Genomic DNA, 26,233 nt, shown 5'->3' with positions numbered 1-26,233 from the left:
TGTTAGTGACAGAGGGCAAACAATGACAGGTTCAAAGAAACAGGGTTAATATCCTGTGTCGCTGTCGCCAATGCTATGCACCTGTAACCCAGTCAAGTAAAGTTTTATTTTCTATTTATTTATTGTTTACACCTCATTATCATTTCATTTGATTCTGGTAGTCCATAAAGGGACTTTTGTAGTTTTTTTCATATGTTCAGTATTTTCCATTTATCCTCTGTTATAATAATACATACATTGTTATCCAGTGAAATTACTGATTTAGTGAGGTAATGTGTCAATGTGTCCTTGTCACATTCTCATTAGGCAGTCCCTCCAGGATTTGTTTTTAGATTGTTGCAGCCCAAAATGCCTAATTTTGCGGGAGCTTTTGTAAAAATTGCAATAAAAGTTGCAATGTCTTTTGTATGTTTGTTGCAATGAAGTTGCGGGAGACAGTGAAAGTTGTAGTTCCTTAAAAATAAATAACTTGTTTCGGGGAGAATAAAACTATTCTGGGCTGAGTTGTCCTAGTAGCCTTACCAAAAAGGCTCAGGATGCTGCAAATGTTGGTATAATATGTAAATGGATGGTGGATTTAAGACAAAAAATTATAATTTATTGAATGAATCAAATTTGAACATATGTGTCAGTGGCTTGTTGATCTTTAGCCTACATTGTTAGTTAATTTCCTATCCTGGCCACACACACACACACACACACCACACACACACACACACACACACACACACACACACTCAAACGTGTGATAAAGTACTTTAAGTTTTGAAGTCACTCCGGTTATTGGTCAAATTTGCGGAAAAGTTGCGGTGATTGGTCAAAATTGCGAGTTGCGCCAAAGTCACGGTGACAGGTTGAATTCGCGTGGTCCTGGAGGGACTGATTAGGGGCTGAGCCCCCCCCTAAAGGTCTGATCCTAAAAACGACTTCGGTGGACAAAAAGAACGCACCATAAAATCGCCCCTGGGGCGTGCCTGAGGCTGCCAGCTTCCACTTCTGTCTGTCGTCGCTGTACTTTCAGATGATCGCGACGCTTTTGAGGTGTTGACCGAACTGGATCCTCGCGCAGAGATGAGTTTCTACAGTGATGCGTCTTCCGAGGACTCGAGCGAGCTGGAGACTTTGGGGTAAGACTGTGTGACACTATAGTACTTTGATGTTCTCTCAGTTTTCTGCCCTTTACCTGTCACAGAAAACGCTACGCTGCTAGAAGGAAACGAGTCGCGAGCCCCGGTTGACGTTCTGTACCAGACTCCGTTTACAAATCGTGCAATTAAATGTATTCTTACCTATTCCCAAAAATATACACGTTTTAGAAGATATGTTCAAAGTGGTCACAAAACAGCAGACTGTCCTGATAAAATCGGCATTATATAATTCCCTACAAAACAGTGCCAAACATTCACTTTTCAAGTGTTTTCCACGGCTCGCGACCAACGTTACTTTGCAGAGTAATAAAATAGTTGGTGTTTGCAGGTTCTCTGGACTCCATATAGCCTATATAGGCTACAAATATACTTTACTAGACAGTTGCCGTGGGAAGGTTTTAACTTATGTTAATGATGTTCCGTTTCCCATAACACAAAACTGCCAAGTTCCTTGTCAGAAAGTAGGCCTATGTGTTAGGTTCAGTGTGCAGCTGGTAGGCTACACAAAAAAAAAATTGGCCTAATCCTCAAGGTACAAAATGCAACAGATTTTATTAATGTAATGTAATCCAATGAAATGGCTCAGCTATGATTTATTTTATTATTATTATTATTATTATTATTATTATTATTATTATTATTATTATTATTAACCCTCCTGTTGTCCTCAGGTCAAATCTGACCCATTTTCAAAAAGTTGTGGGTTTCTTTCAACCAAATTGTAAAACAGAATAACGTGGATGGTTCCATACAACGGATCTTCACAAGTTAAATAAATGATCAGTTCACTACTTTCATTGGATTTGGGTGTTTTATTCAATTTTATAGCATGTAAAGAAAAATTTATAATAGAAAGTTGAAAAACGTAGGGAAAAAAATGTCAAAAAAAGTGACAAAAACAACGGAAAAAGTGACAAAAACGTTACACTTTTGCATGGCACTGTATCCTGTCACATTCTCATTAGGGCCTGAGCCCCCCCCCCCCCCCCCCCCCCCCATTTTTTTCCCCTAATACCCCCCCCTAAAAAAAAAAAAAAAAAAAAAAAAAAAAAAAAAAAAAAAAAAACAAAAACTACAAAATAAAAAAAAAAAACAAAAAAACACAAAAAAAAAAAAAAAAAAAAAAAATATTTTTTTTTTTTTTTTTTTTTTTTTTTTTTTTTTTTTTCTCTTCCCCCCCCCCCTCCTTTTTGATTAAAGAAACCCCTCTCAGTAGGCTATAAATCAGTCCAATAACACCGCCACTAACCACCTCAGTGAGTAGGCCTATGTTTACATGCACACCAAATAGGCCTATTCCACTATTATTTCGAATATGACAATATTCCGGATTTGATTCAGCTCATGTAAACAGCATATTCCGTTTGGATATTCCGAATAAGGCCTTTTTTACGATTTAAGCATTTACACATACTCTCAGAAGTGCTTGGGTTTTTAAAAATTTTTTTTTTACACAACTCTGAGCAACCGTTAATGCAAATTAATGAACTTTCACATCCCTTTACTAGTTTCCTTTGCATCAGTCTTGCAGTCTGAGGCTTGTTTACTGCGTAAATCATCCCCATTTCTTCTGAAAAAATGTGGTTTCCTGCTTAGGGCTGGGCAATAAGTCAAAATTATAGTTTCTAATTGTAAGAGATATTGCATTATGACAATATCCCATTATCGTTCAGTAGAATTATTTTAGTCCAAATTGATATTTCTGAGCATTAAAAGCTTTTCTCAGAGCTGTCTTCATCAGTGGAAAAGTTGAAACTACTATTTCCAAGGGTTAAGAATGAACTTTTAAAGGAAAAATTTGGCGCAAAATGAACCTAGGGGTTAATAACACCGAGATTGACAGTTCTCTGGGATCTGTTTTCATGCTAATCGAATGTGACCACTTTTAGCGCAAACCGCTAATTAGCTTATAACGCTAGTCGTCGGGGCACGGGTAAAGTAAAATTCTATACCACTAACAAGGCTCAAAATAGCACCACACTTCCACGGTAGCATAATGAGAGTCCCTACATGTAAACCGAAGCATTGAGAACTTTGGAAGTGTACAGAGAGTTTATTAAAAAGATAGTTTAGAAAGACAGTACTGTTCACGTATACAGGCAGGCGCCATCTTGGGAAAACAGTCACGACCAGTCGAATGACGAATGCCGTGCAACGTGAGCTTAACTGTCCCTTGAAATCTCCCATGGTCCGTTCGACTAACACTTTTGCAAGGCGCTGTATCCGTGTCACATTCTCATTAGGCAAGGCAAGGCAGCTTTATTTGTATAGCACATTTCAGCAACAGGGCAATTCAAAGTGCTTTAGATAAAACATTAAAGAGCAGTTAAAAAACAATTAAAACACAAATTAAAAGTGCAGGTAGAAATTATTAAAAAAGACGAAAAAAAATACATAAAGTGAATGTTTTCGTTACCCATTACAAGATTGCAGTAGTTCTACTTTTCACTACGACGTAGCCGTCGCTACAAAGCTTAGTTTAATCTTGGTAAACCTCGCTAAATCCGGGACCGTTCACGGTCTGTCTCTTGATAAGGTCACAGAAATATCTGACAAGTTCACAGACGTGGTCCTTGTATGGATGGTCTATTGTCACAGCCGTGTTTTTTGAGTTCTAATCTATGACACGCTCGCGTTGGAGAAATTCTCCGAAATATGACCGTTATCTGTTCAAAAATACCACTAGATAAAAGACAAGAATAAAATTGACAGTGCAGTATATGAACAGAGATACAATACGTGAATAAAAGTTACAGTGCAGTATAAGAAATTAAACATTAAAAAGCAGTTATAGAATGTCATACAGTGTCATCAATGCAACTTCAGTATAACAAATGAACAGTTATTTAAAGAAAGGCAACATCAAAAAGAAAGGTCTTTAGCTTTGATTTAAAGAACTGAGAGTTGCAGCACACCTGCAATTTTTTGGGAGTTTGTTCCAGATATGTGGAGCATAAAAACTGAACGCTGCTTCCCCCTGTTTAGTTCTGACTCTGGGGACAGGAAGCAGACCTGTCCCAGACCACCTGAGAGGTCTGGGCGGGTCATAGTGTAGTAATATTCCTTTTTTTTTTTTTTTTTTTTTTCAAAGAAAAAGGGGACAATACATATTGATGAACATTTTCACAAATGTAAATATGCCAGATTATATCCTTAGGCTAATTTCCATCAGCAGATCAGAAATGGATTTTTGGCCCTAAACCGTTTAGTGATTTATAAACCAGTAAAAGTATTTTTGAAATCAATTCTTTGAGGCACTGGAAGCCAGTGTAGAGACTTCAGAACTGGAGTGATGTGATCCACTCTCTTGGTCTTAGTGAGGACTCGGGCAGCAGCGTTCTGAATCAGCTGCAGCTACCAGATTGGTTTTTTTTAGTTACAGTAGTCAAGTCTACTGAAGATAAAAGCATGGACAAGTTTTTCCAAATCCTGCTGAGACATAAATCCTTTAACCCTTCATATATTTTTAAGGTGGTAATAGGCTGACTTTGTAATTGTCTTAATGTGGCTGTTAAAACTCCGGTCTGAGTCCACGACTACACCAAGATTTCTGGCTTTGTCTGTTGGTTTTTAACATTGTCGTTTTGAAGCTGAGTGCTGACTTTTAATCGTTCCTCTTTTGCTCCAAAAACAACCACCTCAGTTTTTTCGTCATTTAATTTAAGAAAGTTCTGGCACATCCAGTTGTTAATTTGTTCAATGCACTTAGTCATTAGGCGCTGAGCCCCCCTAAAGGTCTGATTCTAGAATCGCCCCTGGACGTGCGAGACAACATAGAGTTACACACTAAATATGCACAATATAAACCTACAAAATACAGTAGGGACCCAAATATCAGTCCTTCCAGAAAAATGAGGAGTTTTTTGTGATTGATGTGGACCAGTGTGTACACTGTACATCTCCCACAGAACAGGAAGAGGAGAAGAGGGAGAGAAAGGCACACTTTGTGGGTTTATAAATTTCTTTTTGGATCATGCTGGTGGAAGAATGTGGCAACTTAGATGATCTCTTTTTTTTTTCCGCACAATGCATTGAATGGATCAAGATTGCCTCTCAGTTCACGTCCGTGTTGACTTGCAGGATATTTCTTGTTTATTTGTTGAAGGTGGTACCACTATGACCTGTCGCGCCATGCTGCTGAGGCCCTTCTCTTGTCCAATGGGACCGATGGAAGTTATCTCCTGAGAAACAGTAATGAGGGACCGGGCTGCCTCGCCCTGTCTGTCAGGTCAGTCTGCCTATAGTCTTGCTTTGCCAGACCTTCCTCCGCAGCGCTGCGGAGGAGGAAGGTCTGGCTAGTCCACATAGCATTCCGGGATCGGAGGAAAACGTGCTCTGATTTATTGGCATTTCTTTAAACCAATCGCAATCCATAATGCAAAATCTAAAGTTCTAAAAATAGATAATCTGATGTCAGATGGGATGGATTGGCCCTGATCTGCCCCCTAGTGGATATACTTTTTAATCCACGGGTTACACAGAAAAGTAGGGGTGTGAATATAGCACTTTGTCTAGCTACATGTACATGCTGTTATAAACAAGCATGTCTCAAGCCTGCGCCATTACCAAGATGGGAAACAATCTAACAAATACTTACATAACACTCAAATGACTAGGGCTGGGTATCGAATTCAATACCTTTTTAGGCACCGATCAAATTGCCTCCTTAGTATCGAGTATCGAAAAATGCCTCCTCATTCGAGACCCGATGCTAATACCTAAGGAGTAAATCTCATCAGCGTCAGTGAGCCAATGAGCATGCAGCGTGTTTCTACCAAGATCTAAAACGGTTTGTGGTTGGCCGTCTAACGTTACACGGCGAGACGGGGCTCGTGTAGTAGGAAATGATAAATAAATAAAGAATTTGTGCCCTAACTTTGTAATTTCTTTTTGTTAAAATGGATTTAATGAAATTGTTAAAAAAAAAATTTAAAAGTATTGTTCAGGAACCTGTATCAAAGTCATGGTATCTGTATTGAATAGAATGCCTTTTATTGTCTATGCACATGTACAATGAGCTTAAAAGCAACTCCTTTTCCAGTGCCAATATGTACGTAAAATAAATATAACAACATGGAATAAAATAAGTAGTGCAACAAAAAGGGGGGTAAGGTGCACAGTTCTGAGACGCTATATAATTTACATATAAAAATATATGGTTTTATATAAAGTGTGATATGCAATGTGGGTTATTGCACATTATTTGAATATTGCCCTATAGTAGTGATCCTATTCAATGAGGAATAGATATTGGACAAGGAGAGTAATGCTATTGCACAGTATACAGATATTGCACAGTATTATCAATATTATCAATAGTATTAAATATTTAATATTTAATATTGCACAGTAGGTGGGTTGTTCTACCATGTATTGGTACCGGACATTTTTGAATGATACCCAGCCCTGAAGATGAAGTATTTGTTATTTGAATATTTTTGCATGTCAACCACTTTCAAAGTGCAACATTAAATGTGTGTTTGTCATTTGACACATAGGGCGAAGGATTCTGTCAAGCATTTCCACGTGACGCGCAAAGACAACGGCTACGCGTTTGGGTTTAACGAGTACGCAACCCTTCAAGACTTTGTCAACCACTTCGCTAACCAGCCTCTGCTGGGCAGCGACACAGGTATGCAGCGCTTCAGATCGTCTCCCTAACAAGCTTACTGCATGTCACCAGCCCATACACTGAAACAACGTATTGCTCGGTTGGCTGTCTTTCTGGTTCCTTGCTTTCACAGCGAAGGTAATAGTTTCTTTGAGCCTCTTCGAGGTCATACAAGAAATCGCTTGTTCCAGCTCAACTTTGTGTTACAAATGTGGGAAAGGCTCACATAGGAGATACGGAAGAGGATTGGGGCCAAATGTGAAAAATGTACATACTGTTATTGCGTCCGAAATTCCATACTAACATGCTATATTTAGTAGGCTAAAACTAGATTTTTTTTTGTACGTCCGAAAGCTTAGTATGAAACCAATAGTACGCGAATTGCATTCTTTTGCTGATAAAATATTACAGTATGCAATACTGGACACTACGCCTGCATAAATATCCCACAATGCAATGTGGTAGTAACGAAAACGTTATAACCGACAAACGGACAGAAACCAAGGAGCTCTGTAACGTCAATAACCCTGCTAATTTACATTTCTGCATATTTAAAGGTGCAGTAGGTAAGACTGCAAAAATCCACAGCTCCCTGTTCAGATGCACCAATCAGGGCCAGGGGGGGGGGTGTCTAACTGTGTGTCAATCACTGCTCATGCACATGCATTCATTCTCCCTTGTGGGGGGAGGGGCTTAGGAGACCGTTTTGGGCTTTAGCAGAAAGGGGGGAGGGACTGAGAAGTTGTCGATGTTCAAATTCTTTGGCTAAGTCCTGGATCTTCACAGTCCTACCTACAGCACCTTGAAACGACTGTTGGTCTAGTTATTAACCCTTTAAGTAATGTAAGCATTATCTGGCCGCCGGAGCGGAGGTCAGTAGGGGTTACCATGGTTACGCGTCTTCAACGGCAAGGAAGCTCTCAGGAAGTGACGTTGAAAATTTCAGCTTAGTGTGTCTGAAAAGATACACACTACTGTTTTTTTTTTTTTACACAAAACGTATGTTGAAAAAAAAAACAAAAAACGTCAATACATTAGTTCAATGTGGCCCTAATCGTCTTCCGCACATTGAAACTGGCAGTAGTTTGACATTTTAAAAAGTAGAGTTACAAAGTGCTAACAAAGTGTATTGCATCACACACTCAATATTAATAATTAGAAGTGATGTAAAATATGCTAATGAGCTCGCCAGCCTGAGACACTCAGGCCAGGCACGGCGTTCCAAAGCTGCCCGAGGATTTCAGTCTCTTACTTCTGAGGCTGTTGGGTGAAAGCTCGTGTCCCTGGTAGAAGACATCATGGCCTTTTTAGTGACGTAACATATCAGGGTTTGAACATTAAACAGTGATTTTTTTTTTTTTTTTTTAAATCAACCTGGACCCTATTTTCCTATGTTTTCTTTGTGTGTAAGTGACTGATTGTAACAACAATCTTTGAAATTGGCCCAGTATTAAGCGTGAACGCTGTAACCAGCAGCCACAGACCAGGCTGCAATGTAACCCCATGGGGCAAATGTGCATCGTCAATTTGGTCCACTAAAAGGGATTTTTTTGCCACTAAAAGGCTCCGATTATTATTCTTACAACATTATGGAAAGGATCCCTACGGAGATAGGCCTTTTTAAAACCTCTTTAAAGGTCCCATGGCATGAAAATGAAAAATGAGTTCCCCCAGCCTGCCTATGGTCCCCCAGTGGCTAGAAATGGTGATAGGTGTAAACCAAGCCCTGGGTATCCTGCTCTGCCTTTGAGAAAATGAAAGCTCAGATGGGCCGATCACGAATCTTCTCCTTATGAGGTCATAAGGAGCAAGGTTACCTCCCCTTTCTCTGCTTTGCCCGCCCAGAGAATTTGGCCTGCCTAATAGAAAGAGAGACATCATGGCTTTCAAACGAGCAAAGTGGCAGTTGGTCAAGGCCACACCTGCAACCTCCACCTTGCCCCCCCCCTCTCCTCCTCAGTAGCTACAGACCCAGAAATGGCACATCCTAAGGAAAGCTCATTGTGGGACTGGCTCTAGTGGCTGTAATTCTGCACCAAAGCTGAATTTTGGGAAAGAGACTTCAGATACAGTATTAGGGGACCACTAAGGTCTATATAAAAGAGACTTCAGATACAGTATTAGGGGACCACTAAGGTCTATATAAAAGAGACTTCAGATACAGTATTAGGGGACCACTAAGGTCTATATAAAAGAGACTTCAGATACAGTATTAGGGGACCACTAAGGCCTATATAAAAGCATCCAAATAGCACCATGTCATGGGACCTTTAACCAGAAACAGCTTAGGTCACTAGCGCTAAACCCACCAGACTGTTATTATATAACTCGGAGACAAGTCAAACTCCCAAATGTAAAATGCCAGCGGTCAGACAGGTACTACAGGATTGCTTAAAACACAACATACTTTTGAAGGTTGATTTTCCAGTGTTGCATGGCGCACAAATGTCACGTGAAACATTGCAACACACATTGTTGTAAAATCCCCACTTCACATTTTCCTATTCAACAACAACAGAAAAACCTGTTTAAAATAACATCTTTAATAGAGCCAACATATTTTCTCATGTAAACCAGTAAACTATGTGTTAATTTCAACCAAAACTAGAGTTGTGATGGTTGGAAAAGTGGAAAGACGACCCAAAACGTCTTTTCATAGTTTTGTATGTTTCTGTCAACTTTAAATGAAGTGTATTTTACGATGCTAAAATTACTGTTTATTTACATGGAGTCTGGTGGGTTTAGCGCACATAATTTTGCGGATGTTTTTATGTTTAAAAAAAGGATCTTACTCTTCAACAGAGAGGTCGACCTAAGAATCCTTTCCATAATGTTGTCAGAAACTTAGAATATTAATCTGAGCCTGTCAGCGGCAAAACGAGCATGTTTGTGAACGTAAATAGAAGCTGCACAATCGCCCTATTAACGTCCATTGTAGCTTGTTTCGTCACTGCCGACTGCAGCCATCTCGCTTTATACTGGACCAATGTCAAAGATTGTTGTTCCTATCAGTCACTTAGACACAAAAACATAGGAAAATAGGGTCCAGGTTGAAGATAAATGGTAGTTACCCTTTTAATAAAGTTTTCTTGTGGTCCTCCAAACTGTCTTCCAGTAGAATTTTATTAAATGAAGAGAATTCAATTTTGTGACTTTAATTTTCAGATATTTCTGTATCTGAGGATGAATCAATAAGATTTCAGTGTTCTTCATCCTCTGTGGATGACATTAGTATTTGCCGGCTATTATATACTGCACCTGTTTTACAAAAAAGAGCAGAGGCAGACAAATGGATAGAAATGTTCATTAGTATCTTCATTTTTAGAGAGAATGTTATTATATAACTCAGAGACAAGTCAAACATGCCAGCGGTCAGACAGGTACTACAGGATTGCTTAAAACCCATAACATACTTTTGAAGGTTGATTTTCCAGTGTTGCATGCCGCACAAATGTCACTTGAAACATTGCAACACGCATTGTTGTAAAATCCCCACTTCACATTTTCCTATTCAACAACAACAACAGAAAAACCTGTTTAAAATAAGATGGAGTTTTGGGGTCGGGTCAGCTGTAGCGCCTCGGATGTATACAGACAAAATGGATAGTTGGAGAACTGTCGAAATAGCAAGGATGTTTAATGTTTAAAGCTATAGTGTGTGGTTTCTGCCGCCCCCATGAGGAATTCTAAGTTATGACAACAACACTGTCGGCGCGTACACATGATACAAGCCTTCCGTGACCGCGCGCCTGATCTGGATTGGTTGTGACTCCCTCACATTGATGTCCTAGTTGTGGATGGTCTACTCCAGCTGGTTGTATATAATTAAACCTGTGTGGGGAGTATTGTTTATAATTGCTTGTGTACACGCTGAGGAAGAGCGCTCCACGAAACGTCCGTTGTGTGGCAATAAATTCTATCAAATTGGAGTGCTGTCATAATAGTAGCTATAGTCATAAAATAGGAAGGGAAATTACCAGTGGCCATGAGCGGTTAATAATTGATGAGACATAGGGGCTGACAGTGGGCAGTAGGTCTTTTACCACGTCTGTTGTGTTGTTGGATGTTGTATTTCTTCTGTGTTTTTAATGTGACGTAGTCGGGCCTGTAACCTCCTCCTCTGCCTCTGAACCAGGAACCCTGATCGTGCTGAAGTGCCCGTACCCGTGGCGCGTGGAGGAGCCATCCATCTACGAGTCTGTGCGAGTTCACACAGCGTTGCAGTCGGGCCGCACAGAAAACGATCTGGTGCCCAATGCACCATCGGTATGACACACATCTGTGAGCAGCTGATGCCAAATCATATCGAAATACCTCTGTGATGTGACCAAAGTGACCTACAGGGGGGCTCAAACTCCACTTTCTTTACGTGAGCCTTGAAAGATAGTTCTGGATTATCTCAACTGGGGCATAGAGCTGAGCATTCAACCACATCTCTCTCAACTAATCAGCCACTGGAGTTGTTGGCTCAGTTGTCATCCCACAACCTGAGTTTGGATTTTTTTTAATCATCAAACCACAAGAGACCTCAGTATACAGGAAAATTGCACTAGTCCATATTGCAATTTTGATAAAAGTGCGATTAATTGTGCAGCCCTACAGAAAACTCACTCAATTTCAACTCTAACTACCACTCACACCATAAAAATCAGAGGTGAGGACCAGAGCTGCGCAAATAAATCGATTAGCTTATTTTATTGAGAAAATAATCTACAATGGAAATAATCATTAGTTGCAGCCCTAGTGAGGACCCTCATACACCGAACACAACATCTGTCCGTGAGGATGTAGTCTCGCATTGCCAGTCCTTCCTCCCACAGCGCTGCGGAGGAGGGTCTGGCTATTCCACATTGCATTCTAGGATGGGAGAAAAACTCTGGTTTATTGGCATTTATTTTAACCAATCACAATTGTCTTGGGCGGTGCCACGGTGCCGCTGCAACATAGCCTCGGGAAGGAACTCGTTTTGGTGGAACGTGTACGTTCAAAAGTTGTTTTAGTCGTGTAACAGAAAACTCAGATTGGACCGATAGTCTAGCTAGCTGTCTGGATTTACCCTGCAGAGATCTGAGGAGCAGTTGCAGCTGTCCGGTGGGCCATCAGGGCCAATGGGTACAAGGAGTGGATGAAGAGAATCCCACCCTGACTCATGACCGCACTGCTACCCAACAGAGTTCACCAGAAACATCTCTCTAACATAAGTATCTGGAAACTGGACAAGAGACTGAATGAACAACAGACCAGAAGCACTCACAAATTCCACTGGACCAAGAGTCATTCACATCTGACACCAGAGACCACCGGTCACCACCGCCAACCAGTGTTGTAGTCGAGTTACCAACTGTCTTGTCCGAGTCAAGTCTAGAGTCCCCAGTGTTCGATTCTGAGTTCAAGTCCAAGAGGTGGTGGAGGAGTCGAGTCACCATTACCTGTTTTCGAGTCAGTCGGGTCACAATTCCCTGAGAATATCTACTCAAGTCCGAGTCCAGGACTCGAGTACTCCATCACTGGCCCCTGTATTAAACCGTTACAAACTAAATGTACTATATCAATATCTTATATCAAATTTGTATGACCTATTACACATTAAAGTAGTCAGAAACTTAATCTAACTTCCAAGTCCAAGTCATCAGTGAGCGAGTCCAAGTCGAGTCACGAGTCCAGAGAATAGCGATCTTGAGTCGGACTCAAGCCCGAGTCCACGTCTCCAGTACTCCATCCCTGCCTCCAACCATATACAACCACCTGTTCCATACTTGTGTTGTGGACTAAACCAACCCCATGACAAATGAGCCAACATCTTCCTTCACTGATGAAGAACCATGATATGTGGTTGAAAGCTCCCAAGAAAGCGAGTAAGTTGAGTTAAGATGATTTCGGCCCAGATCCAAGTTGCAATAAACCAGAATTAACCTCGAAAGTTAGAGCCATGTAGAGCCATGTTTCCACTAACACAAAGCGTGTCTTTTCAGCTGGGCACAAAGGAAGGCTATCTGGTGAAACAAGGAGCTATTGTGAAGGTAAGAGCAGTGGAAATCCGCTTTTATCAGAAAACGTGTAGTTGAAAATGTAACTGTAACTGTAGCGGAGCAGGAGTGGTTCAGTATCTGAACACTGACCGCAGACTGAGGTGATATTAAAAATATATCCACTGTGAAACTTTTTTTGCAGAACTGGAAACAGAGATGGTTCACACTCAACAGATATGAACTCAAATACTTCAAAGACAAAATGGTAAGTCCCTCTCCAGCTTTGTGCAATTTCACAACTTCACTTTTCAGATAATTAGACAGTCCTTCCAGAAAAATGCGGAGTTTTTTTGTGATTGTTGCGGGCAAAAATCGTTGATCATGCGGCATGTTTTCTTAAAAAATGCGATGGAATATGCGGGATATTTATGCAATTTTATGTGATGAAATTGCAGGAACTTGCAAAAATTGCGGGAACTTGCAAAAACTGCGGTTTGATGAAAAAGAGGAAAAAAAGTGATTTCCCCAACATCCTGCTTTTCGATGATATTCACGTCGCGTAATTACATCCCTTCATAACGTTCCCATGGCAACAGGGGGAAATGGCTGCTCTTGTGTGAAGTAATCACAACGTTTTTCAACTTTCTGCTAAGATATATGGGACTTTTTTGCAACGAATGGGGATTAGGGGATTATGGGATCATGGAAGCCCCACATATTTAGCGCAGAAATCATCAATTTATGCGGCAAAAGTGCAGCGTATTTGGAAAAAATGCGGCCCCCGCATAAATATGCAGACTTTGAATTGAATTATGCGATTGCATAATCGCGTTTTTCTGGAGGGACTGATTAGAGCAACAGAGCTCAACAGTGAGAGTCCACTTTTTTAACGGCTGTGGTTCCGGAAAGTGTTTTTCCCCATTCATTTGTTCCATTGACGTTTCAAAAATTGCTTATATAAAGACTGTGTACAGAAACTATCATAAACTTAAAAGGTAGCTCGATCTAGCCATTCGTGGTTTCGCGGGTACAGTAAACGTTTCCATGGTAACAGCGAGTTGGACCAATCAGAGACGCCGCTGTTACGCTTAGTATTGTGGGTAGTGTAGTATATCTCCATAAGATTGCAAATAAAACATGTTTTTCTTAAAACAAAGTTGATTTCATACGGACTTATAGCTTCTACAGGAGCAGAAACTTTTGTTCCATAACCTCGTAGCTCGTGGTCAGTCTACCTCTGATAGTTTAAACATTATGGCTGATAATCAAAATCCTTATGGAGTACATCAATTGGATTTTTACTTCCGGAACCACGCTGTTGAGCTCTATTGTATTGAGGTTAAGCTACTTCTAGTCACAGCAGACAAACTGGGTAAGCTGTAGTTCTATGTTGCAGTGTGAGGAGCCCATTCGAACCCTGAATCTGAGGGCCTGCTCTGCAGTGCAGTTTGACTACTCTCAGGACAGAGTCAACTGTTTCTGGTAAGTGATGTCAGTCAAGGATCAGCACTGAGAGGATGCACCATCAGGGATTCTGCATTAAGAAAAGTGGATCTCTATCGTATCGAGACTATCTCTCTTAACAGAGTTAAATATTCCATATGTGCGGGGGACTGACCCACTGGGGCAGTTGACGTGGATATCACTTTATATCACTTGGGCATAAAAGGCCCAAGTGTGCATGGGTTCACTGATTAACATTGATTGGAACGGTGTCCGAGCGGCCTTGCCCTGGAGAGATAGTCTCTTCACTTAGAGAACCAAGGTTACCCTGTAACCAAACAATAAGAAAACTCGACCACACGTGTTTCATCCTTCAATAGGAGCCATACTCTTTATTTGAAATAAAGTAACAATTCAATTATGTTCTGCGGCTAAACAGGGCTGTTGTAGAGGCAAAGTGGCAGCTTACACCCACACGCTATGTTATCTGATTATTTAGAATAAAAGAGAAGTGTGCATTTAAAAGACCGTTGTGATTGGGGATGTTGCTGTAATCAAATCAGTGTATATACATATTTGTTTAACATGGTATTTAATTTTATCAATGGGAAACATACAAGTGTACAGACAAGGCACAATTCGATACAATTCACAATTTTAATTTCACAGAATGAGCTGCAGACAAATGACTGAAAAATATTCCTTTATCTGTATAAACAAAACAACAGATGTTTCCTCATATCAAAAGTGCAATTTAAATTGTATTTTATATTTTATCTATAATTAGATTTTTTAAATGAAGTCCCATATCAAAATAACTAAATAAATAATAAAAAATCTTTAAGAAGACGTAGTGACATCTGAAGTCAAACAAGTGAAATCTAAAGTAGATTACGCCCTAGGCCATTTAAGAAATTACATTGCCATTCATTTTTTTTATCTCAACCGGTTACAGTCTTTCACGATGCATCGTTACATCCCTAGTTCGAATACTGAAAAAGTAGCCTACACGGGCTGTACAAAAGGCCGTCAATCAGGAGTGATTGTTGTGAGTAGGCTCCATGTTGGAGAATAGCGCGGACACGCACCTCACACCGCGCGCACCACCCGGAGACAAAAGTGAGCGAAAGAAAAAGGAGAGGTTGCAGTTCGGACAATGACTGACTACCCGGATGAGATTGTGTGTGTGTCCTCGAGATCTGACCACACACAAACACACGTAAGCAGAGCTACCCACACCCATGTTTCTACTATTGCTTAATTAAATATAACATCAAAAGAGAGAAGTTGTCTGAGTCCGTGTTTTAAACAGACACAACCAGAATCAGCTTTAATATTAGCTTTAGTCCTAATCTAGTCCTCACTAACACGGGCCCAATTATAGTAACTACATGAAAACTTCACGGTTGTTGCATGAAATGTCGTTTGTGTTTAGCCTACATCATCATTTTCTATCATGTGAAATAAGAGGCCAAGCCAGCCTGGTGGTGAAGCTGCAGACAGACGCTCAACAGTGTGCTCCTCAGCAGTAAGCTCCCCCTGCTGTTCATAAGGTGCCTCTGCACCCCTTTCATTTCAGACCCTCCCACCAGCCTTTGGGCCACGCCTCCTCATTTACATTGACATGTGTCAAGTCCAAACGAAAAGGCAATGTTAAATGGAAATTCAAAAGCCAAATATTAAATGAAAATTAAAAGCCAATGTTAAATTGAAATTCAAAAGCCAAATATTAAATTCAAAAGCCAAAGCCAAATGGAAAATTAAAAAAAAAAAATATTTTTAATTTGGACTTTCAATTTATCTTTGGACTTTCAATTTGAATTATGAATAAATATTTCCTCCATAGACTTGGGTACCTTTTTGTGTCTAACAGCAGCAATCACACAGTGATCACTCACATCATTAGCAAAAAGCGATACACATTATAACCATCGATGCCAATATCTTTATCAAGGACAGATTTTGTCAACCAGGTTTCAGATAAAACAACGTCAGCATCCGTTGACCTGACCCATAAATTAACCATATCCAGTTTGGACATTAAACTCTCTTAAAATCTTCAGGTGTATCACATAGCGTAAAACTATCAGGTCCCGGATTAGGCTGAACATTTCCAGAGATTACAAGGAGTCTGGACTTAGCTGATTTGTAGCAGAAAGTGCCAGATCTAGAATTTAATGATATTAAAAAGGCAGGGAGTGAGTCTGCAGAGACAATGAACCAATCCTTCAAAATGGAGAGGCAGTGAAGGTTTAGTAGATTTGTAGTCTTGTAAACCAACATAAATGAGTGACTTGGTTTAAATGGACAATGGGAAAGTTCTCGGGCCTTGAGACTACATAAGGGAACTGCATATGGGTGGACTCATTCTCTGACTGCAGTTTGACAACCCCACTGTGAAGGGGGATCAGAAAGATAAACAAGGCTAGATAAAGCTTCATATTTAAAACACTAGAGAGACAGCTTTGTGTAGCAAAAGGTGAGTTGAGGCAGGCGACAGCCCAGCGGTGGTGGAGGCAACTGAGGCTGAAACAGATGACAGTCCAGTGTTGCAGACAGCTGAGGCTGTAATCGGTGACAGCCTGATGATGGTGGAGGCAGCTAAGGCTGTAGCAGACGACAAGTCCAGTGATGAAGGCAGCTGGCTGAGACCTTAGCAGACGACCAGTGCGGTGGTGGAGGCCACAGCTGAGACCGTAGCAAACCACAAATGTGGTGGTGGTGGAGGCAGCTGAGGCTGTAGCAGACGACAAGTCTGGTGATGATAACAGATAACAGCCCAGAGATGGAGGCAGCTGAGGCTGTAGCAGACGACAAGTCTGGTGATGATAACAGATAACAGCCCAGAGATGGAGGCAGCTGAGGCTGTAGCCGGTGACAGCCTGATGGTTGAGGCAGTTGAGGTTTGTATCCACTGAGGCTGCAGCAGATGATAGACTGGGGAGGTGGAGGGAGCTGAGGCCGTAGCAGGCAGGCCCTCTGAGGTGGTGATGGTGAAGAGGTGGGGGCCACAGATGATGTAAGCGGAAGCCCGATAAAGGGGTTTTAGGCAGGAAGCTAGTGGTAGCTAGCTAGTAGCGGCTATGAGTAAGCCACCTACTTTGAGGCAAGTAGTGCTAAGACAACCCGGTCTCACGGCAGTTCGTGTAAATGTCCACGTTATTCTTAATCTATTGATACGTGTTCACTGAGACGTTTTTCTCGTTTTTTACGTGTAAATGTCACGTTATTTTCTCGGGGAAGAGGTCGCTCCATAAGCCGGGAGGCGCCCGCGAGACGGCCCGCGAAGCGGCCCGCTGGGGACGCCCCACAATAACGGGATGGCGGAGGTTGGGTTTAGGAAAAAACTTACAGGGAAAGGGCGCGGATTTTCGCCTTTTTATATCACTCCCTGCCATTTCGTGCTGTGGCCACAAAATATGCTTCCCATTGAAATACATTACTTTACATTTTCGTGTTGTCCACCACGTAAAAACCGACAAAAACGTCTCCGTGAACACGTATCAATAGATTCAAATAACGTCACATTTACACGAACTTCCATGAGACCGGGCTGGCTAAGAGTAGTGCTTAGAGTTGAGATCTTTTGCAACAATTGCAATTATAAATGAGTCCTTTTTAAGTCACTTCCAGTTTCTGAAATGCTAATATTTTCTTCTTTATAGTAAATGTAATCTGTTTTGGTTTTGGACTGTTGGTTGGACAAAACAAGACATCTTAATAAGTCAGCTTTAGAGACGTGTAATGGGTATACCTGACATTTTATAGACCAAATGATTATCTGATCAATCCTTAAAATAATTGACAGACTAATCGATAATGAAAGTAGTTAGTTATAACCCTAGTTGTAACCCTAGAAATATAGAAAATGAACATCAACCACAGACAAAATGAATACAACATGCATACATGATGTAATGAAGATATACATATGCAGTATGGACAAAAGAAAAAAAATGTGTGCAGATGACATAGAAAAAGCTTATAAGTCACAGCAAGTCACTGCTCTGCAGTGTGATGCCACAGCCACTCGTACTTCCCCGTGGCAGCAAAATGTGACATTTGGGTTGTTTGAAAAAGGGGAAGTGTGAGCGGCTAAATAACAGAAGGAAACTGGGGGAGGGAAGGACAAGTGTACATGAGCTGAGGTGATAACCCCATTTACACAATGCACATCTTAATAAAAGAAGTAATTTAACGTAACTTAATCCTCCAAAAAATACGGAGTGACTATTTCGCATGAATTTAACTTCACTCAAAAATGAATTGTTGAAACAATAACGGAGTTGGTGTGAGTTCACTTAACTTTGTGGGACATTTTAAGTACAGTAATATGATTCCAGTTCGTTCTGTTGACTTAGGCTATTCTCTTTAAGTTGACCTTATAACAGCATTACAAAAATGTAAGCCTTGCTGCCAAGTGTGGCTTAGGTTTTTGTCTTAAATTTTTTCATTTTTTCATTTAATATTATAAATCATATTGTGCCCAAGTAAACTTAAAGAATGGCAATAATAATTCCAATAATTCTTAATGATACCCAAGCGTAAATATTTGATGGCAGTCTTGTAAAAACTATTTTGATAAGTGCATTCCTCTTGTGGTCAGATTTTTTCATTTTTATTTAACCTTTATTTATACAGGTAATCTCATTGAGACACAGGGTCTCATTTTCAAGAGAGACCTGTTTGGGACAATACACTACATCAGTTACAGACAGACAAACAGATTACAATAGTATACACAAGATTTATTATATACAATATTTAAACGGAAAAAAAGTGCCAAGTAGACTTAAAGGTACAGTAGGTAAGACTTATAAAACTAACTTTCTGTCATATTTGCTGAAACTGACCCTATGTTCCAGTAGAACTACATGTAGTAATGCAGGTAATAAAAAAAAATAAAAAATCCAGCTCCTCTGGCACCACCTACAGCCTGTAGTGTGATTTGCAAAAATCCACCGCTCCCTGTTCAGATGCACCAATCAGGCATTCATTCTCCCTTGTGGGGGGAGGGGCTTAGGAGACCATTTTGGGCTTTAGCGGAAAGGTGGGGAGGGACTGAGAAGTTGTCGATGTTCACATTTTTTGGCTAAGTCCTGGATCTTCACAATCCTACCTACGCACCTTTTTAAAACACTAAAGTACTAAAAACAAGAACAAGATTCCAAAGATGTTTTTTTTTTTTTTTCTAGTACACTTAAAATAAGTATCCCCTAGTGGGATCAAGCTGGACAGGTTTAGATCCTGCTCGAGTGTATTCCAGGTTGAGGCGGCAGAAAAAGAGAAAATCTTTTCTGTAAGTGTGAGGTGAAGAAGAGGCGCTGTACGGAGTCTTCTGAATATGTTATGAATCCAGATTTAATGGCTGATGTTTAGTAGGGGTGTAACGATACATTGACCTGAATCGATATATCGATTACATCCTCAACGATCCAACATCATCGATTCAAAGTGAAAATATTGATACATATCATCATCATCGTCATCATCATCATCATCATCATCATCATCATCATCATCATCATCATCATCATCCGCCTTTATTTTGAAATACCCACTTTATATTTATTCTTTTGTTTAATTAAAAAGAGTAGTTTGTTTTTAATACAAATGTCTGGAAGAGCTCAGTAATGAAACTGTCACATTTTAGCTGCTTTTTGTAAATATATAAATGTACATGTAACTGATTGTGTTAAATGTATCATCTAGTATTGGTCGCAGTCCCCTAAATTGAATTGAAATCGTATCACGGCAGACTTTTAAGATATCAGTAAATATTGTATCGTTGTCCAAAGCATTGATATAATATTGTATAGTGACAAAACGTGATATACACGACTAATATTTAGTGGCTTAAATACAACAACAAGGAAAAGAAACAGTGAGAGCATTTTTGTTTTATTATGGAGATATCGTACTGCTGTATTTTTTTATGGTTGAAAAATGTGTGGTTACCCAATATCTATCCCATCATTAAACTTATTGGGAAATATAACTTGACCGAGCCGTCTAAAAACACACAATGAAGGGCCTGACAAACTGAACCCATAGATGGGTAACTCCTTATTTCCAAATCATCTCAATACGTTTTGTGTAAAGATCTCTTGTTTGGTTAAAGAACTCTGTGGCTTGAAACTAATTACAGGGGAAAATAGACTGTATTCAAATGTTACATTTCCAAATAATGAATTTAAAATTAAGTCTTTTAATCAGAGTACAGTAGGTCAGCTGAGCGCCATCGCTTATAGGTGCTCCAAGCGATGTCACGCATTTTTTAGGCTACAACATTTTTTGTCACATACAGCAAACATCTCCTCCCTATCTACTAGCTGCCTGTCCCCTGAACACACTGTAAAAAAACGCGGTCTCTGTAGACAGCCCAGGCTCCACAAAAGCAACAAAAACTAACAGCGCCAACCTGCACCACCAAACATAACAAACAGTGTTCCAGCCAATAACCAACCAGAAGGATTTGGGGGTGGGGGTTGGGGGGGTTAGTGCACGGGAAGGGAGGGTCGAGGGGACTGGATGAGGAGGAGGGAGGGGCAAGCTAGCCTCCATTTTGTTTGACAATACTTCGAACGTCAACAAGAAGTGACGTCACCCAACGTCGCTTAGAGCACCTTTAATGGCCAGGATGAACAGGAGGAATGCTTAATGCAAAACCTGGTTCAATTTACATTATGGACTATTGTTGTAAGCTAAGCAGTGATGGTATTAGTTCAGTTCAATTTTATTCATACTGTCCAATCATAACAGAAGTTATCTCGGGACACTTTACAGCTAGAGTAAGTCTAGACCTCTACTAAAACCAGTGTTGTGCCTGAACGCGTTCATTGAACGAAAGTTCATGAACTCGTTCATATTTTGGGCGAACGTGAACTGAACGTACTGTATTACTGCCTGATGAACGTTACTGGGAACTCGTTCATTCTGGTGTCTGTGAACGCCACGCTCTCTCGGGTTAACTTCGTTCAATAGGGTGCCAGATTTCTATAGAGCCTTCCAGGCCAAAATATATATAGCAGAAAAAAATCTGCCAAGTCTGGCAACACCAGCCACCAGTGTCGCACCGCCGCATGCGTCATCAAAACAAAAAGCAGCGCGGAGGCGACGAAGCAGCGCGGAGGCGTCGTATGATCATTTAAACAAGTTTTATGACTAGGTCAGTGAGGATGGGAAAAATCTTACATTTCTGGGCAAACTTTGCCCGCCGGCTTTCAAAAAGAAAATCTGCACTTCAGTCCCATCCACAGCGAACCTGAAACAGCACGTTGCACTGAAGCAACATATGGAAAAAAAAGAACTATGAACTAGTTCATTTTTGGAACTGTGAACTTAGTTCAAAAATTTTAAAGTATGAACTGAACTAGTTCATTTTAAAATTTGTGAACTGAACTTTGAACTAGTTCATGTAGGAAGTGAACTTTCTCAACACTGACTACAACTATAATTTAGTTAGTTTAATAATCAGAAGAAATGGAGAGCATGCGAGTTAAATATGAGCGTCGCAGCAAAGGGTCTGAATACTTATGACCATGTGATATTTCAGTTTTTCTTTTTTAATAAATTTGCAACATTTTCTACATTTCTGTTTTTTTTCTGTCAAGATGGGTTGCTGAGAGAAATGAGAAATAAAATGAGAAATAAAATGAACTTTTTTTGATTTTAGCAAATGGCTGCAATGCAACAGAGTGAAAAATGTAAAGGGGTCTGAATACTTTGCGTACCCACTGTAGCGTTATCTAAACCACACCCTAACTATGAAACGGAAGGTTTGTGACAAATCACAGATTAATGACAATTAAAAAACAAGAGATGAAATCATACGTCCTTGTGTCTGCACACATGACTTTTACGTTAAACCTAGATAATAATTCACATATGTTCTTCTTATCTGTGTGTCTACAGCCTTGTGTTTCCTGAGAGGACATTTTATCTTTGTGCAAAGACGGGTGTGGAGGCAGATGAGTGGATCAAACTCCTGAGGTGGAAACTGGTGAGTTTGTTCAGACTGCATGTTTAACAAAAGTCGGATATTTCACCAGTGGAGCATATCCTAGTGTAGCAAAGGGGGGGAAAAAACAATTAAAGAACTATTGATAATGTGTTGCGCATCTCTGGAAATACAGCAAGGTCCCGCAGTCATGTTAGCCAATAGTTGCATTACAATTACAACACTTGATGACACAGTAGCTGTCTGAGGGAGGATTTCTGCTTTGAGCGAACAGTATGTCATACAGCTTGTGTCATATTAACCCAATTAATTCTTCCACCGCTGATCCTCTGCTGGTTTAAAAAAAAAAAAAAAAAGCCCACTGCTGGACTTTACCCTCATGTTATCCTCACATTTACTAACACCCTTTATCCTGGGGGTCAATTTGACCCCAGCGATTTAAAGATATAGCGCGTAGTTTCTGTCGCCCCCCATGTGGAATTCTAAGTAATGACAACAACACTGTCAGCACTGTCCACATTAGAGCTGTAATCGAGCCTTAAAAGTTCGGCCTGACAAGGCCCGAGCCCTAAAGAATTCGGCCCGAGCCCGACAAGTACATTTTGATTGACAGCTTTTTTTAAAAGCCCGAACCCGTTTACAGCCCGACATTATTCAAATGCGCGCACGCACACAGCTCTTTTGCCTTTTGTGAAGAATGAGTCATTTATAAATTTTTTTTTTTTTACATAATTTATTCATGACTAACGTAGGCTATAGGCCACCTGGAAGTTGGAACACAGAAATAAAATAAGTCCCCCAGAGGCCAGCCTCCGTTTCACCTCCTCAGCATCCATTTACACGCTAATCAAAACGCATAAACTGACCGCTCATTAACCGCGCAACATGGGGGGGGGGGGGTCAAGCCCGAGCCATGCAAAGATCTTCAGCTCTAGTCCACATGATACAAGCCTTCTGTGATCACTTGAATGTTACGGATGTTCATTAATATCAAAAGGTTCCGCACTAAAGCTTTAAACATCCAGAAAATGATTGTAATTAAAATGATCACCCAATTTGATCTGTCAGGTACTTTGTTTGTCGACTATCTAAATACCCCTTTAGATGAAACATAACCCCCCCCCCCACACACACACACACATCGTATAGATCCAGAATACCCATTTATGTGAAAAAAACCTTTTAATATGAAAAATATGCAAATTACCATAAAATCACTGATTGACCTAAAACTTTTTGGTGCTTTAATGGCTTCTTACAGAAGCTTTGGCTTCCAACATGGTATGTTTATGGTCTCATTTATATTATTCAATATTATATATTATGCATTGATATTGTAGGTGGTGGGCGTGTTCACTGGGGTCTGGGCAGAAGTGATAACAGTATATTTGTTTGCTTTACCTGTTCACCGGGTTTGCGGGCTTTGACAGAGAGGGGGGGTTGAGCCTGGGAGCGAACACTTTCTGTTCGCCGCCCTCACACAATTATTCGCATCACAAAGTCATTTTACATTTGGTAACTGCAGGACTAGTTGTATTTTACGTGTGTAGGAATACACGGTTGAAATTGGATCTTCAGTGTTTTTTTTTTTCATCTCTCAGTTTTTAGTCCCTCGCTGCTGCATTTTTTTGGGTGGGGGGGATTGTTTACAGCCACAACACTTCCTTTCCAGCAGTTCCTTACCCAGGGCGTTATCACATGCAATTCTATGACCATTCAGTCCTTCTGCCATGTCTAGTACCACCCTCATGCCCTGATTCTCTCTTCAGGTGCTTTCCCAGTTCATGCCTGCATTCTCTAGGCATAGCTAAACTGTGAATGCCGCCCATATTTTGACAGCGTATTTGTCCGGGTTGTTTGGTGTGTATTGTCTGAAGGGACAAGTTAGGTAAGGTAACAAGGAAATGCAACCAGAAATTCATCCAGTCACGTGGGGGGCTTGATTGTAATGAGAGGGTAATTGCTGGAATCTGTTGGAATTGTTGATTGTTGAATCTGTGTCTGGAACCTGAGGAAAATGTGTTTGCACTGTGAAAGAATGCTGCATCAGTGGGGGGGGGGGGGACTAAGCATAGGATTAGTCCATTTATTTCAACCAGCTGGAGAGTTATGAATGCTGGGAAACGTTAGCCTGACAAGCCAGACCCACATCAAGATGTTGGGTCTGGGAACTCACCATTGGCAGGGCTCAATCCGAGGGGCGGGACAAATGGTTGTCTTTCAAATTCCCTCTGCACGCAATAAGATAGCGCTACAACCAACCAGAGCAACGCTAGTTGATAGATTCAACTTTTGCTGTATCCGGTCGGCCAAACTCCGAACACATCTTCCTTTTTTTTTTTTTATTTGACTTCAGTGCCGTTCTTCGTTCTTTTCTCAAAGTCTTCCAGAGCCGCGGCCAAAGCCGTTTCGAAAGACCGCTGTTCGCCAGCAGCAGCAACAGCAGCAGCAGCCGCCATCTTCTTTGTTTTCAAGAAGCAGGGAATTCACGCGGAACCGTCGCAACTCTGCCGTCCTTATGCTAAGCCCACCCACCGACTCTATACACGATGTGATTGGCCTGACCAGAGTTTGGTTTTTCCAGCTCGCAAGCCAACGGAGATTTCTAGGCTAGGGACATTTATTAATAAACTCAAGATGTTTTTTAACAAACTGATTTGATGGTTTTAAGGGAAAGCTCAGTGGGACGGTTTATTCAACTCAAACTCGTAGAAGAAGGCGACTTGAGCTCAAGTGTTCTGAAGGTGGCAGCAGCCGTTTTATGTTGACTTGGCTTACAACTAACAAACTTAACAGTATTTAGAAGATCAGTTGATTTCACTAAGCTGCATTCTGCGTTATTGGACACTCTCTTTGTTTCCAGTCACAGATAAGCAAAGGTCGATGACTGCTGTCAGTGGGACTCCCTGGAGATGGAAAGAAGACGTCCCAGACGCTCTGCTGGAGGAACAACGAAGAACAGCACCATTGAAAACTGAAGAGTAAACTCCAGTAGGAGTAACACTGGCCCACAGTGTACTGACTGGAGGCTAACTACTTATTCTTATGATAGGCCAGAGATAAGTGGCATGGAAGCGGTCTTACTTTGCTGCTGTTCTTACCCAGAGGATGTTTGTTCCTAGCGTGTTTAACATGATCATTTAATTTAACAACTATTTACTTAAAAGGATGTTGCTAGCATTATTCTATAAAACTAAAAACCTGTGTCTCAATACTTTCTGACTTCCTGTCTGTGGCGCTCAGCTCCAAGCCCATTGGTTCCTACTGGTGAGGAAACTGCTCACTGATATATAGTTAACAGCAACAGCTGGCCACTTTTCTTTGTTAGCAAACATTAGTTAAACAGAAGGGAAATTATGCATTTCTTGTCTTATTTTACTCTCTGTAGTTTGTTTTATATTTCCAGCATCAATGTGTATGTAGGATTGAGTAAAAATAAACTGTGAAAAAAGTGCGTGTGTTCATGGAACATGTCACCCAGCGCAACCGTGTGGTCATTGATGTGTGGAATGGAGCTCTGTGGGACAGAGGAAGAAGACGTATCAGGCTGCGTAGGCCTCATGAAGCTTCATTAATCATGGTCTTTATTTAATGAGCCCACCAGATGGCAGCGTTGTGGTCAAGACCACCTAAACCCGAGACCAAGTCATCACCAAGACCCGAGTGTATCGAGACCAAGACAAGACCAAGACTTGGAGGGGTTGAGACCGAGTCAAGACCCGACCAGTGTGAGTCCCACACTGCACGACACAATATAATGTGGGAAATGCTAACCATAGGTAGGGTTGGCCATCTTATTGATATAAACAATTTTCATTCCAATTCTGAATCTTCCGTCCTACGTTCACACCGCAAGTCTTGATGCTTAATTCAGATTTTGTATTTTTTTTGCTCATATCCGATTTTTTTTGTCTGGCTGTTCACATTACCTTTTTAAAATGTGGCCTGTATCAGTTTCCAGTGTGAACTGTTTGCGGTTTCGAACTGACCCGCGTGCGCAAAAGTATGCTGTTGCACTAAAGTTAGGGAGGTTATGGAGGAAGTAAGCATTTTCGCTTTTATTTCAAAATGTTTGTGTAATGGCAGCTGTAAAAGTAATGAG

At 40.7% G+C, this 26,233-nt stretch overlaps 1 protein-coding gene across 1 annotated transcript; it reads left to right on the top strand.

Annotated features, from left to right (window-relative positions):
- The first annotated feature begins 863 nt into the window (after positions 1-863).
- Positions 864-25,607, top strand: dapp1 (dual adaptor of phosphotyrosine and 3-phosphoinositides). The gene is made up of 9 exons (XM_039786767.1): positions 864-1,127; positions 5,254-5,376; positions 6,647-6,780; positions 10,895-11,025; positions 12,732-12,779; positions 12,931-12,993; positions 14,125-14,210; positions 22,086-22,173; positions 24,995-25,607. The coding sequence occupies exons 1-9, from the start codon at positions 1,072-1,074 to the stop codon at positions 25,016-25,018; spliced, it is 753 nt and encodes a 250-aa protein (XP_039642701.1). The 5' UTR covers positions 864-1,071; the 3' UTR covers positions 25,019-25,607.
- The last annotated feature ends 626 nt before the right edge of the window (positions 25,608-26,233 follow it).

This window comes from Perca fluviatilis, chromosome 20 (genome assembly GCF_010015445.1).
Source record: "Perca fluviatilis chromosome 20, GENO_Pfluv_1.0, whole genome shotgun sequence".
In the NCBI taxonomy this organism is placed as follows: Eukaryota; Metazoa; Chordata; class Actinopteri; order Perciformes; family Percidae; genus Perca; species Perca fluviatilis.
The sequence above is the reverse complement of the archived record's forward strand: the minus strand, read 5'-3'. Positions and strand labels throughout refer to the sequence as shown.

Excerpts from the sequence above, each read along its gene's own strand:
- dapp1 (XM_039786767.1), top strand. The coding sequence starts at position 1,072 with ATGAGTTTCTACAGTGATGCGTCTTCCGAGGACTCGAGCGAGCTGGAG. Across the intron at positions 5,377-6,646 it reads TGCCTCGCCCTGTCTGTCAG|GGCGAAGGATTCTGTCAAGC; the intron begins GTCAGTCTGCCT and ends TTTGACACATAG. Across the intron at positions 14,211-22,085 it reads GACAGAGTCAACTGTTTCTG|CCTTGTGTTTCCTGAGAGGA; the intron begins GTAAGTGATGTC and ends GTGTGTCTACAG.